Below are 21,835 nucleotides of genomic sequence, written 5' to 3' on the forward strand. Positions count from 1 at the left end.
GTGTTTGAGTTTTTTCCCCTAATTCAGATCTTCCTACTTGTGTTATATGGGGGCCACATGAGTATAGCAGCCGTTACAGTGGGCTGACATACGTATGTGTACCTAGTCACATGTGGACGGACGCTTTTTTTTTTTTTTTTTTTTTAAGTTCCTACTGAAATGAAAGCCTCTTTCTCTTTGTAAAATTATGCTTTACATAAACTCAACCTTTTGAACGTGTATTTTTTTTCCTTCCGATGCTGTCGTGTGTAGTTCGAGTGTCTCCCCTCGTGGGGGGGGTGTTAAATCTACACATGTGCATATATGCATGTGTACAAGGACAAGCGTCGCCTTGCGCATGTGTCTACCCGCACATGTGGGCAGAGCTGTTGGCCCTTTTGGAAGGAACACCTGTGCCCGAAGAGGCGCGACCCCTCCCACAGGCATGCACGAACGCGTAAATGTGAATGTTTTAAAATTTTTTTTTGTTTTAATATGTAAACTAAACGCATGTACGTGTCGAATGGGTAAATTCTTTTAAGGCTTCAGGGGCATGTGCTGCTCCTGGAGGGGAGGGTTGAGTGAGATTTTTTTTTTTTTTTTTTTTAAATATTTTTCTTTCAGTTTATTTGCTCTTAAGTGCTCATTAATTTTTCTCTTTTAAAGAATTTTGCTTAATTTTATAATTATCTTTTTTTGATGAACCTGTTTGGATCACCTCTCTGCGTTTGAGAGGGATGCACAGGGGCGCAAGGAAAAAGGGTGCATTGCGTCGACCCCAGCGTATAGTGCGCGTGTGTGTGTGCACATGCAGTGAAGAAATCCACAAGACAGAAGGAGTGACCGACCGGCATGTACCGTTTGGCATTTTTTGGAGAAAATGGGGAGAGTATTTCCACTCCCCTACGAACGTTTTAAGTGGTTTTGCCGTTTTTACGCCGCTCCTCCTCGGTAGGCAAAAATGCGGGCTACTTTGTGAGGGAAGTCCAAGGGGGAAATTCAAAGAGTCCCACATCTGTGCAGTTGCCCGTGTGCAGATGGGTAGACCAGCACGTGCGCGAAAATACAGTCGTGTGAGGGTGACTACACGTTAGTGCCCACATGGGGACAGCCAGGTGGAGGCAGCCACGCTAGGCACGACAAACGCGGAGCTCGCGGGAAGCTTGCCCCTCCAACGAGAGGAAGTCTCCCACCAAGTTTTTCGCTTCATAAGAGGCATCAAAAAAAGAAAAAAAGAAAAAAGAAAAATAAAATGATAAAAAATAAGGGAAAGAAGAAAAAAGATGCGAGCAAGTCAAAGAAAGCCCCAGGCGCACTCAACAAAAAGACAGCCCCCTCGGTACGTCCAAGAACATGACAACACAGCGAGAAGCATGCATGGTGTGCACAATTGACATATGAGCGGTGGGTACACATAACTATTTGCCCTTTTTTTTTTGGTAGAAAAGCGCGCCAAGTGAAAAGCTAAACCATAAGCCCCCCACGATCTTGCGGTGGATAGATTTGCTGAGAAATTTGAAGGTGCGTCGGAGAGAAAGTGGAGGAGCGGCGTGGTCGGGGTGACTCAAAGGGGGCCCCGCTGCTGCATGCTCGTAGGTGCCCTACTCACACTAATGCACTTTTGCGTGGTGATGCCCTCCCCCCAGCTGAAGCAACTGAAGAAAAACATAGACGAGGAAATTAACAACCACGAGATTAACAAAAACATCAATGACAAGTTGCTGCTCTTTCTGAACGACGAGCTGGAGGAGGAAGCCATTTTCGACCAAATCGAGGAGCTAAAAAATGGGAAGCTCAGTATGCTGGTTGACATTCACAAACAAAATATGACCAACTTGCAGAGGCAGTTTGAGGAGGACATAAGCAAGCTGTTTCTGCACTTTGAGGAAGACCGGGAGATTCTGCTGGGCAACCGGAACAGCATCGTCCACAACATAAATTTGTTTTACACCCAGGTGGGGCAAGCGGATGGGAAAACGGCTGGGCAAGCGGATGGGAAAACGGCTGGGCAAGCGGATGGGAAAACGGCTGGGCAAGCGGCTCGATAAGCACCAGCTACACGCCAGCTGCACGACTGCTACACAACAGCTACGCACCGGATAACTGGGCCACCCCCCCCCCCCCCCTCGCGCAGATTGAAGAAAGCCAGAAGACGAGGAAGGCGGAGCTGCAAAGGGAAGAGTTCGAGATGATGGACGAGCTTTACAAAAACTACATCGCGGAGAGGTACATCTCCAATTACAAATTTGAGCAGTTCAAAGAGAAAAGCGAAACGAGGTTCAGCAGCCTCCTCATCGAAAATAGAAAGGCGCTGGAGGAGGCCAGCAGGAGCTACAACTCTATTAGGGAGAAGTACGAGCGGAGTAGGGGCAACCTCTGCACGAAGGAGCGAGAGGTAGGGGAGTGAGCAGTGTGCGCGATGAGCAATGAGCAGTTTTCGCGATGATCAGCTTGCCTAGCAAATTTGAACTCCCCCTTGCCACTCATCGGCACGTTCCCCTTTAAGAGTGGGAAAACGCGCCAAAACGTGTACGTGGTTTGTTTCCCCATTTATATCCCCTTTCTCCCCCGCCGCCCCCTTGGAAGGTGCACGACCTGGAACTGAAAATCGACAGCTGGAAATTGAAGCTGGAGAATGAGATCAAGGTGGGCACTGAGCAATGTGAGGGTCAAGTCCAGTGGCTCCAATCGACGGGGGCACTGTAGACGTTGTCCCCTCCCACCTCTGACGTCTCCCCCCACCGCAAGGCAGATTTACGAAATGCAAATCGAGCGACTGCGAAATGAGAAGACCCAACTGCTCAACCACATCAGGGCCATCAAGATGATCCTCCAAAAGTTGAAGTGAGTCAAAAAAAAAAAAAAAAAAAAAAAAGAACACCTGGAATGATAGCAAAAGGGCGGTTATTCCTTCTGATTACACATCGATCAATGGATGCCCAAGGGTGGAACTGCATAGGCAGACACATCTGCGCAGATAAGCATAAAAATCTTACTACCCCCCTCCGCTGCAAACCCGTCAGGCATAACGACAAGCAGCGCCTTATCGACATCACCGTGAGCTCAAGCAAATGCATAAACGTGTTGGAGGAAAACATTTCTTTGGCAAATAAATTGATAAACACGAACAACTTGTGCAGGTGGGTTTTTTCCCCAAAAGGGGAGCATCCTCATGTGTGGCACGTCGGATGTGCTCGCTTCTGTGCGAACCGCTCTGCAGTAATACACGCACAGGTTGATGCGAGGCACTTTTCAATTGTTTCCTCCCTCATAAGGAGATACGAAACGGAAAGGGAAAAAATTGCATCCAGTTTGGACGTGGCGAGTACGGAAGGAGAAGTCGGGCCGGTTGACCCTGAAGGGGGGGAATCAACGGTGAGGGATCCAGCAGCGCGGCGTTGCTTTGGTTGAAGCGATTGCGATTGTGATGGGGCGGCCGTATTATGCACCCCTGTGAGTACACCTCCTGGGGAAGACCCGCGCATCAACCGCCTCTCATTTCCTCCATTTGCTTTCCCCCCTGGGCAGGCCGACATGCAAAAGAAAAACGAAGAGCAGGCGCAGCTCCTGGAGAACTTCTTCAGGCGAAAAAATAAAACCATTTTGGACATGTTCGTTCGGAAAAACGGGCAAAAAAATGAGGCACAGGGGAAGAAGCACAGGAGAAGCAAATATTGCCCCGCCGCTTCCCCGCTTCCCCCGCTGCACACCGCCGACCTCCTCACGCGCCCCCCACACTCCCCCAACTGCAGAATACTTTTGAAGAAAGAGCTACACGCACTCAGGAAGAAGAACAAAGAATACACCAAAGTTATTGACGACTTGGAAAATAAATTAAGCTTAAACAAGAAGGTGAAGTTTAAGCAGAGCGACTTTGTCGTACGGTCTGCATTGTAGTTTTTTTTTTTTTTTTTTTTGTGAAAGTTGGAGGTATGTAACTCTATTTGTGAAATGCATCTCGTCCGTTCTGCAAATGTACGAATGGGTATACTCTTGCGCATTGGAAGCATTCCGAGGGGACTCCTAACCTTTTTTGGGATCCTTTTTTTTTTTTCCTTATTTTGCGTCACGCTGCAGTAACGTTGCGGCGCTGTTCCACCTACATGGTTGCAACGTATATGCCATTTTTTCCCACCGCGTAAAAAAAAAAAAACGATAAACTGAGAACGACATGGATTAGGCTAAAAGGGAAAAGTGCAGCTGGGAAGTTTGTGCCAGACCGGAGGTGGGGGTGCCCTTCGTGTGGACGTATCTGCGAGCAGCGCGAACTGTTAGCCGCTCTATTGCCGCTCTAACCTGGGGTTACGGCTGGAACGCCCACCCCTACTCTCGTCAGCAGTTTGGCCGCTCCCCCCCCGGCAATGAAAGCGCGGGGCATTTTTCGAACCCCCCAGGGTATTCGTCTTTATGCGTCAACATGGCAAGTGCCCCAATTTTTCATACGCGGATCACAGATAGGGAATACTCAAATGAGTGAGGCGGCGGAAGAAGCAAATGACCAGAGGAAGCTTCCCCATTGGAGTGGAAACACACCACTTGGCAACCTTCAGGGTGCAAAAGAGGGGGACTTCTTCGAGAGACTCATCAGGATTTACGTGGACGTCATTTTTAACTGCGGCAGATATCCCCCGCATGTCCAGCACTTGCACATTTTGGGTAGGCAAAGAGGGCAGCGGCGAAAAGGAGCCACGTGAAGAGTTGAGCGGCAAAGGAGCCACGTGAAGAGCAGACGAATGAACCTGCGTAGAGTGCCCAAATTAAAAAATCCATTTCGCAGAAGGGAGTTGTGTGCGACATTTTCGAAGCCACTCCGCCCCCCAATTCAGCCATGTGCCCCTCGTCTGGCTGCCCATTAAGGGGAAGGAGAGGGGGGTAGATAAATGTTGCCTCTGCGAATGGGGAGTCAGACAGGAGGTTTCTCACCCCCGGAGTTTGTGCAAACGTGCTGTCCACACAAGAGTTATCCCATTTGAGTGACCACCCACCGATGCGGTTTAGCAGATAAATGTGCCGCCTTTTTTGTGGACCAATCTACCTATAGTGCGCTCTCACTGGCCTCTCTTCTTTACACACTAACCATTCTACCTTCCTTCCTTCTCCCCTCCCCTCGCAGGTCGAAGCCTCCTGATGGACAAGGTACTCAACGTGCGAAGCAGCAAAAGTCACCAGAAAAAGCTGCTAAACTGTGAGGAGAGCCAACCGTCCGAAAATATGAATGAATATATGGTGCGTTTAAATGATGCGGCATTACGAAGGGAACAATTAACAGACGATGGGAAGAGGGAAGTAATAAAAAAAGTGAAAAACATTTATAATCACAAAAATGTATTGTATGCATTATTTACCCTACAGCACAAGAGGATTTTGTTTAATTTTTCTGAGCACTTGTTTTTAAAGCATGTTGAGAGTTGCCTTTTAAACTCCGCCGTCAGCAGCAGGATGGACGTCTATCGGTACATCAGACGGTTTGGGGTGGACAACGTTTGCCTTTACATCTTCGAATACGCTGACCACCTTCACGTTTTGAAGAAGCGCCATGCGGTTCTTAAGGGGTTGTTCTTCGGGGGGTCACACATGTGAGGGGTGGGTGAAAAGAAGTGGATGGGGGAGGAATGACCCGGTTTTTCCCTCGTTTTTCCCTCGTTTTTCCCTCGTTTTTCCCTCGTTTTTCCCTCGTTTTTCCCTCGTTGTTCCCTCGTTTTTCCCTCGTTGTTCCGCCGTTGTGCCCGCGTACCCCCGTTGTGCCCGCGTACCCCCGTTGCGCCTTTGCTGACGTATAACCGAGCCACACCTAAACGGACAAACGGGTCACCCCTTTTTGTTAAGAGAGTTCTGATGACGGGGGCCCCTGCATATTGCCTCACGTGTGGACGTGGAAATCTGTACATGCGTATAGCGAGCGACGTGCACTTCTTCCTTTTGCCTTTTTCTCCCCGCCGCCTTCCCTAACGTAGTTATAAAAACGCTCAAGTAGTTCCCATGCACACCACGTAGAGGAAAAGTTCGCCTCTTCACCTTGGCAAGTGGGAAAATCTTCGCTGTGTGTAACTCAAATTTGGCATGCGCTGAGGAGAAGCACGATGGGGCAACTTACAATCAGTTAGCCGTTCGCAGGGGCCAAGGTGCATGGCAATCACACACGTAAGCAGAATGTGTATGTGTACATCTTTTCATATACATACGTTGGGGCACGTTACGCGATTGTTTTTTTTTTTTTTCGCGCGTTGCGAGGGGCGGCGCTTTTGCCCCGCGTCGCAGGTCCGAACTTTACCAACAGGGGGATGTTTCTCCCCCCTCCGCTCCCTTGCAAATTTGACATAACTGTTGTTTCGCTGCTTTAATATGGCAATCATACAGTTAGTACGCATATTTATTCACGCGCAAAAAATCATAATTGTGTTTACAACGCATTAGTGTTCGTACGTTTGCCAATTTGTGAGCGACTTGCAGCACAGCGCGGGTGCCGACCCAACGTGCGCGAATTGGCCCCTTTCGCAGGCAAAAAAAAAGGAAAAAAAAAAAAAAAAAGGCTAACAGGGCGCAGAGGCGCAGCAATTTCTGCATGGCGATTCGCCAGATGAAGTTGACTCACATTTGGGCGTTTGAAGTGCGCGCCACGGCCAAAAAGAAAGGAAAAAAAATATAAATAAATAAACATATACATATATGTATATATATATGCATATTTGCATAAATGCACGTGTACCTGCATGTACCCTTTTCCCCATTCGCGCGATAATTGCCGCCCGAGGGTCTTCGCCATTCGCCAAGCGGCCACTCCGCCGTTCTGCAGCTTTCCCAGCGCGGCGCCCGCGTGGTAATCGCGCTGTTGTATAGTAAACGTGAAGAGGATACCCCCCGGGGGAGAAGCAGCCTCCCAGCCGAAAAACCAACACGTGGGAACGCGCCAAACGGGTCAAAATACGTCAAACGGTTGAAGACGCTTCTGACACGACGATTAGGACTTTTCCGTACGCTCCGATGATGAAGGGCTGACGCGGGAATGCCCTCGAAGATTTGCCAACTCGTTTTAAAAGCGCACTTGAAGCGGCCCACGTCCGAGGCGAGCCGGGCCACACTGCAGGGGAGAGACCACATTCCGGATTAAGAAGACGTGGAGGGCGGAAGAAGTGATAGCGGGCGAAAGAAGTGATAGCGGGCGGAAGAAGCGATAGCGGGCGGTAATGCAGGCAGGGCGCGAGCGTGATCAAGTTCAAGCGAAGTTGTGAAGCGGCTGTGTGGCAGCTTTACCGAAGGTACACGCATCATAGGGTTGCTTCCCCACCCCATAGGGCAGCCTTCCCGCAAGCAAAGCTGAAGGAAGAAAGTAAAAGCGCAACCGCCCCCCCGCTCCGCTCCCTAAATGTACAAACAAATATAAAAAAAAATGTTAGATGAAAACAAAACGGCAGGACTGCTACTCTTCTTCTTAGGAATAGCATCAGGGTTTATTGGAGTCTTTTTATTTTTTGATAAATTTTTTTTGTGTATTTCTAATGTCTTTTTCTTACTGGGTTTATACTTCTTAGTTGGTACCACAAAAATCGTGCGCTTTTTTTTGAACCGAAAAAAAATTGGAGGAACGGCTAGCTTCCTCTTCGGATTCTGCCTTATCATTATGAGCAGGACATTTATTGGCTTCCTATTTCAAGGCTATGGCATATACAAGTTGTTTTTTTCCTTCCTGCCCAACATTGTTAATTTTGTGAAATACTCCCCCCTCAGTTTTATTTTGGAAATCCCGGGAATAAAGCAGCTGGCCGATTACATCATGAATAATAAGCGCCTGCCGATTTGAGCGCATCCGCGTGGGGGTAGAAGCGTGTGCGCGTTGAGGGGCGGTTTCCCATTGTGGAAGCTTGCTGTTGTGACGGCCTCCCCTTGTGGCTGCCTTCCCTTTTCCCCGTGTTTGCTCCGCTTTGTCTCTACTCACCTTGTTGTTTCTCTTCCCCCTTTTTGCGCCGCGCACCCCTGCATTCGACTCCTTTGAAAAACGCACAGGGATATTTCCCTCCATTTTAAAAACGCGATGGATGTGTAAATGGCTTCAACACCCACTTGGCTGGGTCCACCCAACGTGCATGTGCAATCGCACAAATGAGCAGCGAACGAGCAGTGAACGCACGAATGGGCAGCGAACGCACAAATGAGCGGCGTCTGGTCAAAGGGGCACTCTAACGTGGGCACTACACCCGCCCCTTCCTCTCACGACACACCCCACACCCGCCGCTTCCTCTCACGACGCGCTGAACCCCGAGTCCCCAATTTCGAAGCGCATCGATTTGTACTTGCGTAAAAACTCCGAACACCTGATGGTCATCCTGCGATCAATTTCATTACTTCTCTTCCTCTTCTTCAAAAATATAATCGTGTTGGAAAAGGAAGAGTTAATTACATAGTCAAAAATGTTAAAGGAAAAATGGATGTAGTCCCTCCGTGGCTGCCAGCTGTTAAGTACTAATAAAAAAAAATTATTTTCATACGCCAGTTGTTTTAGAGATTGAGACACCCCTGTAAACAGCTGGCACTTTCTGTAAGCGTCTAGGTGATCATTCCCATTAAAGAGAGAGTTTAGTGAATCTACCACTAGGAGGGAAATCTTGTGGTGCTTCAAAATGTAGTGTATGTCTTTTTTTATTAACTGGAAGAAGTCCCTTTCGTCGTTTATTTTTTGTATGTACAAGTTTTTCAGGGCGCTTCTGGCGGGGAAGTTCTGCGCGTGTTCTGGGTGCGTTTGGCCTAGCTCACCACGGTTACCCACTTCCTCCGCCGGGCTCACCTCCTCCGTTGTGCATACTTCTCCCACCTGCTCCATCTGCTCCATCCTCTTTTCATTCCCCCCCTGGGAGCAGCCACACGCCCCGTTGCCTCTTCGCACCTTGTCTGCACCCCCCTGGGCACGTCTCCTCCTCGACCCCAACTTGCTCTCAATTATTTCTTCCAGCCTGCGCATGGGGAACATTCGGTTAAAGTACACGTAAAAAACGATGGCCTGTCTTTCCTCGTCGATCATTTTTAAAAGGAGCTCTGCGCAGAGGGTCAGGGCGAACTGCGTCTTTCCGCTGCCCGGCACGCCCACCACCTCCACCAGGCTGTAATTCAGCATCCCATTTTCGAAGAAGCGGTTTAGCTTCTTGTCCTCGAACTGGAGCTTTTTCCTGCGGGGGGGAGCGGCAAGAGGTTACGCATTGTTGGGGGGGAGCGCCTAACAATCAAGTGGAAGCAGCTACTCACCATGGCGATTAATCCGTGCCGGAGTAGGAACAATCACAACATGGCACAAAAAAAAAGCGAAGCAGATGCAACTGCCCAATCGTAACTACACACTGTAAAGCAACTTGAAGTGACAACAAAGGGGGGAACTCTCAACGTAGGCTACTTTTTTTTCTTTCAGTTCTTCCCCTCTCGCGTTTCCCCTTCTTTTCGCCGAATTACCTGTCACTTTTGTTAAACGAGACGCCGTCAAAAATGCGCTCCACAGATCTGCACGTGGCTTCTCCCAGCGGGTCTTCCATCTGGTCTGCCATCGGATATACCAACAGGGAAAGGGCTGACACAGGCAGCTATGCACACTGCAGCGCAGCTCCCTTGAGTAACTTTGCCTACACGTGTTTTAACTTCCGGGTGATATGAAGTTGAGCGAAGTGTGAAGGTGCTGTAGGAAGGGGGAGTCCTTTCGGATTGGCCCGTCGTTCGGCGCGCGTTCTGAGATGACGCTTACATGCGAGGAAGTAAAATCCCTATGCATGGTGGGGTGATATTTGTGCGTGGTCAAGCAAATACATGTCTGTGTTTTTTTTTGCGTTAAAAGAAAATGTCCCATAAGGCTGCTTCTCGTGCGTACGTACAGGTGGAGGCACACGCGGAAGTCCCCCTATTGCAGAAAATTATGGGCACGCTTGGAGGGGCATCCCATATAAACCACGGTCAATACCTCCGTGCACGCGAGGAAGAGAAGTACTTCCCTACACCGTGCGGCCACTTTCCTATTCGCACTTTGGAGGGAGAAGTGGTCGTGATGGAGAAAGCAAGACTAACCCGTTGCTTCCTTGTGGTACTTGGGCCTGTTTGCACAGGAGGGGGGAAAAATGCAACGTGGGGTGGGAGGGAGCATATGTGTAACTCTTTAGTGGAATGCCCCACCGACAAGTCCACTTCATTTCGCTGCGAAAGGTATTATGTATGTGTTTGTGGGAAGCGCTCGAGTGGGAGTCGCGCGGCTAAGTTGGGGGAGGGAGGACGCGCACCGATCTGGCCGCATATTAGCCGCGGCTCCCACCTGAGGGTAAAATTCACAGCGAAAAGGGAAAAACAAACCTGACCGCATTGCATGCACAGCACATGCGTATCTAGGCAGACCCCCTCCGGATGACGCCTCGTGGGGAGTACCCAAAAAATATTTCCCACGGTTGATCTCCTTTGGCGCCACTTACCGCACGCGTAGAGATGGGCATTGCTCGGGGCGGGGCACTAGTGGCGAACCGTTTCGTTAGGGGAAAAAATGAAATTCGCTCTCTTGCTGGGGGTGCCAATCTGAGAGTGGGTCATCTAGCTGAGATACCATCACGTGAAGTTGTTCCTTCGCCAAGTTGTTACTCCGCCTAGTGGTTACTCTGCCAAGTGGTTACTCTGCCAAGTTGTACCCTCCAGCTGCGGCTCCTACCCAAGCTGCATGCCTGTAGAGGATACGCACGAATGAATGCCCGGGAGCGGGGCAACCTGGGAGAACGGCCAAGGATGATGAGGCTGAACACGCGCGAAGGTAGCCCCCGCCCAGATGGTACATGTCCCCGCGCGAGGAGGCACACGTTTGGGTGAGAGAGGAGCGCTTCTCTGCCTGGCCTCCCCATCGCGCAGCTGCGTGCCGAGGCCAAAGTGAGCCGTAAGGAGGCCGTACTAGATAGGAAGCTGTACCAGTTGGCAAAGCTGACACAGTTTGTGAGGTGGCTAAGCGAGCTGGTCAGGTGATCTGGCTGATCGCGCCGGCACAGCTGTGGGGGAGCTGCCCCAAATGGATCCCCATAAAAATGGGCGCCTCACCCCAAATGGATCCCCGGCAAAATGGTCGCCTTGCCCGCTGGGCGGGGTTATCGCTCTGCTGCCTGTTGCTCCTCCTGTTTAACGCTCTGTCTCCCTGCGGGGAGGGCCGCGTCAGATGGAGAAGTCTCGGAGAGCAAAGCGGCATCGGGACAAACGCATGCAGCAACATCATCCCGTTTTACCTGAACAGTCATAATTTTTTTAACCCCCTGCGGGAAATCAACTGCTCAAATAATTTCTCCCTAAGGTGGAACATCAACTACGTGTATTTCGAATTTCTCAACGAAGAGTTTTTCATAAACTTTCACCTCCACAGTTTGTTCGTCAAGGAGGTGCAGCTGTACGAGTACCGAGAGAGGAGCATTTTACTTTTGAAGAAGGAGGCCTCGCATGATGAAGTGAAATTTCTTATTCGTGTTGAACCGGATGGAAGTGTCCACCCGGGGGAAATGAGAACTTTTTATTTTGTCATTCAGGCGGGGGGGGGCCCAAATTTCAGCGCGTGTGTGAATGTAATGCTGGAGTTGAATGTCGGCCTGGTGAGGAGGTACCACGGGGGGGCCGCGGTTGGTCAGCTGAGTAGTGGCGAAACGGTCGATGTGGTGAAACACACCAATGCGGTGAAACACGCCAATGTGGTGAAAGGCCTCTACTCTGATAGACCCATCGTGGAGGAGAAAAAGAGCAAACTGCCGGCGCACCACAAAAATTACATCATCGTGAAGGACAACTACTACTACGCTTCGAGTGAGGACTACTACGTTCGGTTCGAATGGGAGAAGGAGGAGTCCCATGCCGATCTGCCATCGAACCGAGCAGTGGTCGTCTACACAGTCCTGTTGTTCACCCAATTTAGGGAACACGGCAGTATAAGCTTCTACTCCAGTTTAACAGAAGATATAACGAAAGAGAAAAACTTCCACATGAATTTGAAGAAGTTATCGTTGGGGAAGAGCTATCTCAACAACATGACTGTTAATAACATTTTGAGGTTGGCTCATCTGGATAAGGAGTGCTCCAGGGGGTGTGTCAACAGTGTGAGGGCAAAAAATGGATTGTTCCTGCACGCCCTGCTGGAGAATAACTCCGTGTACAAATTTGAGGTCAAGTACGTTAGGGGGAGGGGGTCCCCAGGGGGGCTAGCCATTACCCCCGATGGGGCTCATTTCAGCATGGAGTTTTCCATCGTGAGGAATGCAGCGGAGTACACCATGGTGGACTTCATCCGGGAGCACTTCACCAGGGAGTGCATGCACAATACGTTCTTCCCGAGTGGGATCGTGCAAACGGGGGGAGGCGGCGAAGAAAGCGGTGGAAGCAGGGAGAAGCCCCCCGTCCAGGGATACCCACCAAAAGGGTGCCCAAACGATTCGACGCAGAATTGCACCGCCGCTAACACGGCTAACCCCGCTAACCCGAGTGACCAATTCGTCATATACGGCCGGATGATCGAGCTGAACGATAACTTCATTTTCAATTTTGACCCGATTAAGTTGTTCGAGCAGGAAAAGCAAGTGAGCATAACCATCGCTGAGGAGAGTCTCTTCAATTTGGTTGTTACATCCAAGGCGGATAGCGTGTACCTCAATTTGCTTAAAAGGGATTCGCCCCACACGGAGAAGGTCTGCAACACGTATTACTTGAATAACCTAAACGATTACACTCTCTTTAACTACATGGCGAAGGAGATGGATCACTTCCCCCATGTGCATGTCAACAAGACGTTTGAGGGGGACTACACAGATGGTAATTATACAGATGGGGAGCTGCTGCGGAGGAAGAAGTTCCCGCTCCACAGTGTGGCCTACATAAACTGCACCCTGCCCAAGGGGGACTACCATTTGAGGATAACCGTCGATGGGTATAACCTGATCTGCGATTCGAACGAAGTCAGTTTGACCATTTACCCCTTGAGCCTGTACGAGGAAAAACACAAATGCGATAGCAGCATGAATGTGGTGACGGATTTGTTTTACTACCACTTGAGGGCGGAGAGTAAGAAGCACCGGGAGGAGTACACCAATTTGATTAGCCCACCTAATGGGGAGAGTGCCGCCACTGTGGAAGGACTCTCCAAATGGGCAGACCACCTCGACACAGATGTGAAGACGTACCAGAATATCTACGAAAACAGGTGGGTGCTGAACAACCCGATATTTCAAGACTTCGATTTTGTGATTCTGTACGAGAGGCACATCACGGAGAGGGTGGACGAGCTGCTCGTCACGATAAATAACTCCGTCTTCGTGGACCTCTTCTTTGTCATTGTGGAACCTATCATGGGGAAAAACTCCTACTATTACGTCTACAGAAATTCTAGGACCGTTTCTAAGTATACGGCTCAACATGGGGACCTCCCCTTCACCATTTATCTGATCGCCTCCACCATGCACTACCCGGGGAAGCAGCTGTGCGGTTTTTTCTTCGTCGACATTGACCTGGTGACCAAGGCGAAGTTAACATGGGAGGAGGAGGAGAAACAACCAGAGGAGGTAGGACTCACAACCGCTGCTCACAACATGATTAGCCGGGTCAACTACATCCCAGATTTGATCATCGGCTACGACTCCTACTCATTCAGCAACTTTTGCTTCATCCCAAAGTATAAGAAGCATAGCCTCATCATCTACGTAAAGGAAGGCTCCATTGTCAAAATAAATTGCTTCAGCGAGAATTATGTGTATATTTACCTGTACGATCAGAACAAGAGGAAGCTCTACGATGGGTACAACCAGCTGTACATCGAGTCCTTCACGAAGGGGGAGTACGAAATTGTCTTCGAGTTTAACGCGCCCAACGACCGCAAGGACAACGCGTTTTTCTACCTCCAGGTGTACGTCTTCCACTTGAGTCTGCTGGAGAGGTGCGCCGCAGGGGCGGCGGGGGGAGCGGCGTGGGAAGCGGCGGGAACAGGAAAAGGTATGGACACAGGCACCGGCACAAGCATCGCCAATGACACCGCCAATAGCATCGCCAATGACACCGCCAATAGCACCGCCAAAGGAACCGCCAATGGTTCCCAAAGTGCGGAGGCGCCCCCCGCGGGAACCTCGCCCAACGCACAGGACGTGTACGACCTGAGCTCCTACGTCGAAGCGAGTCGGCCGGATCTCCCCACGGATGCTAACGAAACCCAAGTGAAGGAAAAGAACACTTTCTGGTTTCAAGCCCCAAACGCGTACTACCTATTCAAGAGGGACTTCCTACTGCTCCATCCGAACAAAAGGATTGTAAAGGAGGTGATCCTCCCCCACGTGCCCAGCATGGACCCCGCAGCTACCTTCCTCCTGAAGGTAGAACTCATTTTTGCAAAGAATTATTTGCCCTATAAGTTGGCCATCCAGGACACGTCCAACAGTAAACTGCAGTACCATGATAGTTACACCTACAAGAATAAAATTCTGATGACTCTTCCCGTGGTGAATGGCGGCCCCCCGGTGGGCAACAACTCCACGGGGGAGACCTCCCAGCGGGGGAAGCTCTTCAAGCTGTATGTGGACCTGTACGAAGAGGTGAACGACGATTTAAGGAACAACTTTTGCACGTACGCCTACCTGCATATTATCTACACGAGCGAGATGGAGGCCTTTCGGCAGTGGGGCGAGCAGGGCCTGTCCTACGCCACGGTGAACTTGCCCCTCCTGCTGAATAACCTGCTTATAAAGGGTCCCCCCGGCGTGGGGGAAGCTGCCATAGGCGAAGCCGGTGTAGGCAAAGGTGGCGTAATCGAAGGTGACGAAGCTGGCGAATCGCCTACCCACAGCAACGATCGCTCCGCGCTCATCTCGCTGCGCAACGCCGACCTGCCCGTCGCGAACCAGAGCGCAAACTACACCTTCGAACTGGTCAACAACAATGTGCTCCTCTTCCTAGCCAGCGATGACCTCCTTTTTGATATGTACATGTACAGGGAAAACAGAGACATAAAACTGAGTGTGTACAAATTTTCAGACACGGAGAGGCTACTCTCCGGGGGAGGAATCACTTACGATGAAGTAACGAAGAAAGGGGGTCCCCCAGGAGAAGAAATTTTTTCCTTCAACCAGAGGCAGATATACCTATCGGTGCATCTAACCAGGGGTCTGTACATCTTTGAGTATGAACGGGGGTCGGGCCCCTTTTTCGCCAACCTGTCTGTGGTGTGGCCGCACGGGGAGGACATGCCAAGTGGGGGGTACCTCACCGGGGAGGAGGTGGGCTTGCCGAAGAAGGAAGTTGGAGCGATCCTTCCCAGGGGAGGTGCCCTATTGAGGGAGGAAGTCCGTTTCCTCTTTGGGAAGGAACCCAAGTGCGGCGGGGAAGCAAAACTGCACCATGGAGGAGAGAAGCTGCACAATTTGACCTACTTCTGGCGAGAAATTATAAAAAATGAAAATTTTAAAATCCTAGACAATAGCATCTCCAGCGTGGAAGTGAAAAAAGGCGAAGCAAAAAATGCCCTAATTTATAAGCGCTTTTATATATGCCTATCGGACGAAGTGGGGAAGGTCCCCCAAGAGGGGGGACACTCGAATGATACGCACAGGAGTAGCCAAACGGTTGAAAAGAATTACACGCTTTTTAATTTAAGCATAGAAGAGAGCGCCCAAGTGTACGTAGAGATAAAACCCCACTATCACTTCTTTGCCTACCCATTCCACCTCAACATCGTTTCGAAGCGATCCTTCTTTGACATCTCCAGTGGGCATAAAACCGTCATTACGATTGACCTGTACAAGGGGGAGTACGAAATACATCTGGCCTTTCCAGCCCTGCAGAGGGAGCAAATAAAAGACGTCATATTTGACTTGGTCATACTGATTGTGTCGCCCCAAAACGGGGAAGGAGAAGCGGAGAAGTTGGGGAATGCAATAACCCATGTAGGTAACCCTCCTGGAGGGTCCCCCCAAAGTGACGTCTGCAAAACGTACCCATATAAACCCCTTCTGAACAAAGTCAATCTGGTGGACATCCCCGAAAATGATGCGTCAGTGAGGAGGAATATAGTCTCCCCGAAGTATAAAAATAAATTTTTTCATCTTTTTGGAAAATTTTTCCTCAAAGGGTATAAGGAAGAAGTCTTCTTTACCATCCCAAATGGTGGCTACGTTTTGAAGATTTTTTGCCTCCCCATTGATGAGTCAACGGGTGAAGGTGCCGCCTCGGAGGAGGGGGCAACAAATCGAATTGGCGACATGGGGAGCACCCCCTTTGGGAATTTCTCAGACCCCCCAACGAACTTTGTAAACTCCTTTTTGAACGTGCGAAATGTGTTTAATGTTAGGGTCGTTCTGAACCACTCTGGGGAAGCCAACCAGGATAGAGATGGCAGGAAAGATCCCCCACAGAATAGCCCCCTTTTTGTTTCACCCCTCTTTGCCAACGAAGATGAGGAGTTCATGTTGAACCTGTACCGAGTTGATAGAAACTTCAAAGTGGTGATCAAAACGAATAGCTATTTGTGTAATTACTTCCAGCTAGTGGTGAGTCTGTACCCCCTGGACTTCTACAACCCTGTGCACAGCTATGCGTATGCCCAGGCGAACTCTGTGGAGAAGTGTATGAAGAATATTTTTGACACCCTATCTGTTAAGGCGAAACTGTATGAGGATATAAAATTTGAGCAGAAGAAATTCCCCTCTCATCAGTACCTTCGGATAGAAACGGATGTTGTCAATTTGAGGAGCGCCCACAAGGAGGACTCCTTTTCGTTCCCCGTGGTTGTGCGGAAGGTGTGGCATGCTGTGGAGGAGCGGTCCCACGCGTTTTGCATGGCCACCTCACTTATGTGCGGCGTACCCACGCAGTGATTAGATCCACCCTACCAATGTGATCCTCTTTGTTTTTCCTTCCTTTCAGGGGAGCTACTTCAAAGCGAACGTAGGCTACGACTTTTCGCTAGCCAGCTTCCAAATGAAGCTCCTGAAAAAGGGCACAACCATCTCAAGCAGCAGCAAGATGGAAGTCAGTCTGAAGGAAAACGCCCTGAACACGTTTGAAAATATTAGCCTTTACCTGGAGGAGGGAAGCTACACTCTGGAGATTCGCTCCTACGCGCTCACTGCAAATTTGGACATAAATAAAAACTTCAGCTTTTGCTTCTATTTCGAGCTCGAGCTTTTCGAGTTTTCCGGCGACAACAAGGGGGACGCGGTTCTGCTGGATGTCTTTCCGCACAACTCGGTGCCCGTCGATGGGAGCGGCTCCTTTGGGGTAAGGCGGATGGGGAAGTGTGGCAGCGCGATTGTGGCAGCGCCATTGTGATAGTGTCATTGTGGCAGCGTCATTGTGGCAGCGTCATTGTGGCAGCGTCATTGTGGCAGCGTCATTGTGGCAGCGTCATTGTGGCAACGTGATCGTGGCTGCGCCATTGTGACCGCGTGATTGATCCTCTTTCCCCCCTTTTTTCCCCCCCTACAGGTGGACCTCATTTTCTGGGGAAGAGTACACACGAAGGACATACACCTGGAGGACGGCCAGAAGACGCCCGTGGAGCCAACCAGCAGAAGAGCAATCAATTACGCGAACATTGAGGTCCATAAATTCCTTTTATCCCCTGAAGAAATGGCCAAAGTGGAAAAGAATTTTATTTTTAAATTTTCCCCAAGTTGTAATATCTATGTTAATCAGGAAAAGGAAAAAAAGCTAAAGTTTACCCTCTCGACTGATGACAGGAGTGCTTCCACCGGAGAAGGCACTAATGGAGTGGAGCACAGTGCAGCAGTTGTAACGAGCGAACCGAATGAGCGAAATGGCCAGGTGCACCCAGAGAGTGTAAATAATTCCTTCCTCTTGGAGTATTCGCAGAAGGAAGTCCCGCCCGACCCTGGCAGAACAAGCTACCTTCAGGGAACTTCCCAAAAGGAGAGGTAACTGAACTGAGCGGCGCGGAGGGGGGTCACTCCAGTTTGGCCCACTCGTCGGATGGCATACCTTTTCATGGTGATTTACACTCCATTTGCATTTTTCAAGTGTGCAAAAGGAGGGCCCCCTTCCTGTGTACCCCACTTGTTAGTAAAGCGTCATCCCCATTATGATTGTTCCCCCGTTTTGGGTTACCCATCCTCGCAGCGTGTACGACATCGACCGTGTCATTCAGAACTTCCGACTGAATGAAAAGAAAAGAAGAGACGAAGACGACTCCCGTGTGAGCGATTCCCCGAAGGGAGAAGCAGACGCGTGTATCCCGCTGACCATACTGACCATCGAAATTTACTGCTTCGAGAAAAGCTACTTTCCCATTTTTATTTTTTTTTTGTGCGTTTGGTTTATGCTGTGCGCGTTCCTGTTCGTCCTTTTAAAATTGTACAAAAACTGGAAGTACTACAGGAATTACGACGTCATTACGGAGAGTGAGGAGGTGGTCAACCTGTTCGACGACGATCACATATAGGAGGTCAAAGTCGGGCGTCGCAGAGCAGGATAGCGAAGCGCACCGCATGGAGAAGCAGAATAGGGAAGCAAAATAAAGAAGCAGAAGAACACGCCCTTTCCCGCTCACCAGTTTGGCATCCCCACACGTTTGACTTTTCCTACACCTTGCTCCGTGCGTGAGTGTGGCTTTTCCCGTTGCACTCCCCTTTGTAACTTTCATGTGAAAATACACATTTGTAGATTCGCCAGCTGTGAATCCCACCCGCGCCACGTCCGCTCTGTTGGCGGCTCGTCCGCGTCACGAATTCCCCCAATTTGCCTCTAGCTCGATGGAGCCCGTCCATTTATTTATTTTTATTTATTTTTTTTTTTTGTCACGTGTAGTAGCCGCGAAGTTACCGCGAAGCTGCCGCTCTGCCGCTCTACCCGTCTGTCGTGCACCCCCCCATTTGTCCTTTCCCCCTTTCGCAAAATGAGCGCATGATTAACTTGCAAATTTTTAAAAAAAATTTTACAATTTTGTCAAACTTTTACGTAAAGAGGAAACGTTATGTTGTTGCGATGGGACAAAAAAAAAGAAGCGAAGCGAAGAGAAATGGCACACCAATTCGGCCCCCCCAAAAAATCACAAACATATGGGGAGGTACAAACGTATACACTTCCCATATGCGCAGCGTGTACCAAATGGGACGCACTTGTCACAAATAACTGAATATGTAGTTCCTCAACTGAAGGTATAACAAAAGGTAGGACAGGCAAAAAATTCCATAGTACATATAAATGACGTTATCAGAAAAATTGTTGCGAAAAGTGCGGATGGTGTATTTGTGTATATAAAATAGGGAGGACATCATGTAGTAGGCAAAAATAAAAAAACGCAGGGCACTGCAAAGGAAGAGAACAAACGAAAGGCTCGTATTTATTAAGGTAAATTTGTATAACAAAATGAGGGGGAACAAAATTACGTTGTTATAACTCATTAGCGAAATGAGAAAGGATAACCTGATGGGAAACACCCTTTTCGTGACAAAGAAATTTGTGACGTATATTAATAAAGGCGTTTGCGTATTGAAGAGATATAAAAAAATTAAAGTGGTGTACAGAATGTTTAATTTGTTCTGCGTGACGTACGCTTGGTTGTTTGTTTCTTCGCTACTCGAGGTGGCACCATCGGGGGAGTCCCCGAAAAAGATATTTTTCCAGTTGAAAAGAAAAAAAATGGTGAAGGAAATGAAGATGTTCACCCACACAAATCCATACAGGTCTGGGTTCCCCTCTATGCTCAGCTTGTTGTCATAGTAGTCGAAGGCGTCATTCACGTTGCTGATTTTTCTTATGTTCGCGTTCTCGTCGTCGGCTTCGTTTTCGTCCGCGCTGGCGACGCCGTCATTGCTGCCGCCATTGCTACCGTAATTGTTGCCACCACTTTTGCTGCCACCTTTGACGCCACTTCTCCCATTGCGCTGGTCCCTGCGGCTGCGCCCGGCGCTCGCCTCTCCCGCGTTCTTCTCAATGTCGTCCAAGCTGTCCATGGAATCGTACGACTTGTCCACCTTCAGGTAAGGCAGCAGCGCGCACATGCACCTGTATATGATCACGTCGCTGTCCACGTCGTAGTAGCACAAGAGCTTTGTTCTGATTCGGTTCAGACTTTTAAAAAAGGGGAACAGGTCAAACGAGTTGTTTCCTCCGCCCTCAAGGCTGCTTCTCGAGGCGGTTTCGACCCCCCAGTCGTCGTCATTTTCGTTGTCGCTCAGATTAATTATGTTCATTTTTCCGCTCGGGACGTTTCCCAAGGGCGTTTCGTGCACATCTCCGGCATTGAATTCTTGTTCGAGGGGGCCCCTCTGGTGATACATGCCGCTCTTATTGCTGTGATATCCTCGACTGCCGCTCTCGTTCGCGGCGCTTCCCATTTGATTAGCTACACCCTGGGCAATCGAAAGGTTGAGGGGGCTACCAGTGTTGTTGCTTAGGTTATATCCGCTGTATGCCGCTACACCGAAACTGCCATCAAAATTGGCGATTCCATTTGAGTTGCTTGTACCATGGGGGGGCCCTCCTCCCCTTTTCATGTCACTCAAATTGACCGTTGTTAAATTCTTATTAAGGAAAGTGTTTCCTCCACTCCCAAAAATGTCATCGTCGTCGTTGATGGCACTGTGATTGACGTCTTCCTCATTGCCATAATATATATTCACGTTATTGTTACGCGTAGGTAGACCCTCCACGTGGAAGGTGTCCTTGTATTCATTGGCCAAGAAATTCGACTTTTCATTCTTCTTCTTTTTCGTCTTCTTCCCATTACTGCCACTATTGTTGCTATACGTGTTGCGGCTCGTATCGCCTTTGTGTAAGCTCACATCGTGGCCGTCCCATAAATTTTCCTTTTTCAAATCGCTATTTGATGTGTTCATTTTTGCCTTGCTCGTTCAGGTGAAATGGGAAATTTGTCAAAAAAAAAAAAAAAAAAAAAAATGTTACAAATTGGTTAGCTAGAAAAACAAGTTAGCAGCTGACCAGTCAGGTGAATTTAAGAAAAGAAAAGAAAATTTCTGGCAAGCCCCTTTCATGCATCATGAAGGATTGCAAAGTGGACTGTGCAAAATGGAAGGACACAAAGGAAGAAGCAAACAAATGAACGTAAGGAGAAAGCAAAACGAAAGAGTGGACCGCTGGTTGATAAAATTCCCGCCAAGCTCTAATGAGCAAAAGTGAAAACTGCCAACAGAGTGTGGCCGAACATGCTATCGCATAATAAGGGGGTGACATCCCTCCTTTTTTTTTCACCCTACGTGGAGCTAAAAATATGCGCTCGCTAAGAGGTGATCTAAACATGTCGTCTTATTTCGCGCCATTCGCATCGCCAACGCGTTCAAATGTGCATAATATAAATACGTGCACATTTCGCATAAGCTTTTTTGACAGCTGATACAGTGTGGTGACACGCATGGGAACAGTTCTCTCACCAAACTGATCGATTCAACATGAGCTTTGTTCTATCTGGAAAACAATCACTTTCGAGCGGCACATTTGTTGTGGTGCATCGCGAGAGAACTGGCCATATAATTGGTCTCCCTCTAATGGACATGTGTTTACCTTTACGTGCGCGCCTATTTTTTGCGCCATAAAAAAGGCCGTTCCTTCAGCGTGATGCTCGAGGGGAATATCCCCGTTCACCTCCACTTGTTTACGTTCAAGCGGAAGCGAAAAAAAAGAAAAAAAAGGAAATTAAAACCGCCAACCGGTGGAACGCGAGCTGTGTGTACGACGCACTGGCGAGATAACGAACAAAGCGTTTCCCTCCTCCTATCTTTACCACTCAGAAATTATTCCCCATTGAACAAGTTCAAGGTGCGGGGAAGTCCAATTAATCGCTAAATGTGTGAAGTGTAAAAATGGGTTGGAAAATATCATGTTGGAAGGAAGCCTGGTCTCCTCAGCCCACTAACGTGCAAGGGCA

General features: G+C 49.2%; 6 protein-coding genes across 6 annotated transcripts; 4 read left to right on the forward strand and 2 right to left on the reverse strand.

Moving 5' to 3' along the window:
- Positions 1 to 1,231: 1,231 nt before the first annotated feature.
- Positions 1,232 to 3,876, forward strand: PVX_090040 (hypothetical protein, conserved; the record flags this gene model as incomplete). Its single annotated transcript, XM_001615050.1, has 10 exons — positions 1,232 to 1,318; positions 1,423 to 1,500; positions 1,626 to 1,934; positions 2,114 to 2,374; positions 2,566 to 2,625; positions 2,732 to 2,823; positions 3,003 to 3,119; positions 3,255 to 3,354; positions 3,508 to 3,590; positions 3,732 to 3,876. 10 exons carry the CDS (start codon positions 1,232 to 1,234, stop codon positions 3,874 to 3,876), a joined length of 1,332 nt encoding a protein of 443 aa, XP_001615100.1.
- An 86-nt stretch (positions 3,877 to 3,962) lies between these two features.
- Positions 3,963 to 5,559, forward strand: PVX_090045 (hypothetical protein, conserved; the record flags this gene model as incomplete). The annotated part of the gene is made up of 2 exons (XM_001615051.1): positions 3,963 to 4,635; positions 5,093 to 5,559. Exons 1-2 carry the CDS (start codon positions 4,341 to 4,343, stop codon positions 5,557 to 5,559), a joined length of 762 nt encoding a protein of 253 aa, XP_001615101.1. The 5' UTR covers positions 3,963 to 4,340.
- A 1,807-nt stretch (positions 5,560 to 7,366) lies between these two features.
- Positions 7,367 to 7,777, forward strand: PVX_090050 (Got1 domain containing protein; the record flags this gene model as incomplete). Its single annotated transcript, XM_001615052.1, has 1 exon — positions 7,367 to 7,777. The coding sequence occupies one exon, from the start codon at positions 7,367 to 7,369 to the stop codon at positions 7,775 to 7,777; it is 411 nt and encodes a 136-aa protein (XP_001615102.1).
- A 438-nt stretch (positions 7,778 to 8,215) lies between these two features.
- On the reverse strand, positions 8,216 to 9,494 carry PVX_090055 (hypothetical protein, conserved; the record flags this gene model as incomplete). The annotated part of the gene is made up of 2 exons (XM_001615053.1): positions 8,216 to 9,137; positions 9,415 to 9,494. 2 exons carry the CDS (start codon positions 9,492 to 9,494, stop codon positions 8,216 to 8,218), a joined length of 1,002 nt encoding a protein of 333 aa, XP_001615103.1.
- Positions 9,495 to 11,024: 1,530 nt separating this feature from the next.
- On the forward strand, positions 11,025 to 18,391 carry PVX_090060 (hypothetical protein, conserved; the record flags this gene model as incomplete). Its single annotated transcript, XM_001615054.1, has 4 exons — positions 11,025 to 16,730; positions 16,858 to 17,211; positions 17,419 to 17,867; positions 18,070 to 18,391. 4 exons carry the CDS (start codon positions 11,025 to 11,027, stop codon positions 18,389 to 18,391), a joined length of 6,831 nt encoding a protein of 2,276 aa, XP_001615104.1.
- A 679-nt stretch (positions 18,392 to 19,070) lies between these two features.
- PVX_090065 (hypothetical protein, conserved) lies at positions 19,071 to 20,789 on the reverse strand (the record flags this gene model as incomplete). The annotated part of the gene is made up of 1 exon (XM_001615055.1): positions 19,071 to 20,789. One exon carries the CDS (start codon positions 20,787 to 20,789, stop codon positions 19,071 to 19,073), a length of 1,719 nt encoding a protein of 572 aa, XP_001615105.1.
- Positions 20,790 to 21,835: the final 1,046 nt, after the last annotated feature.

The sequence above is a fragment of the Plasmodium vivax genome, chromosome 5 (genome assembly GCF_000002415.2).
Source record: "Plasmodium vivax chromosome 5, whole genome shotgun sequence".
NCBI lineage: Eukaryota > Apicomplexa > Aconoidasida > Haemosporida > Plasmodiidae > Plasmodium > Plasmodium vivax.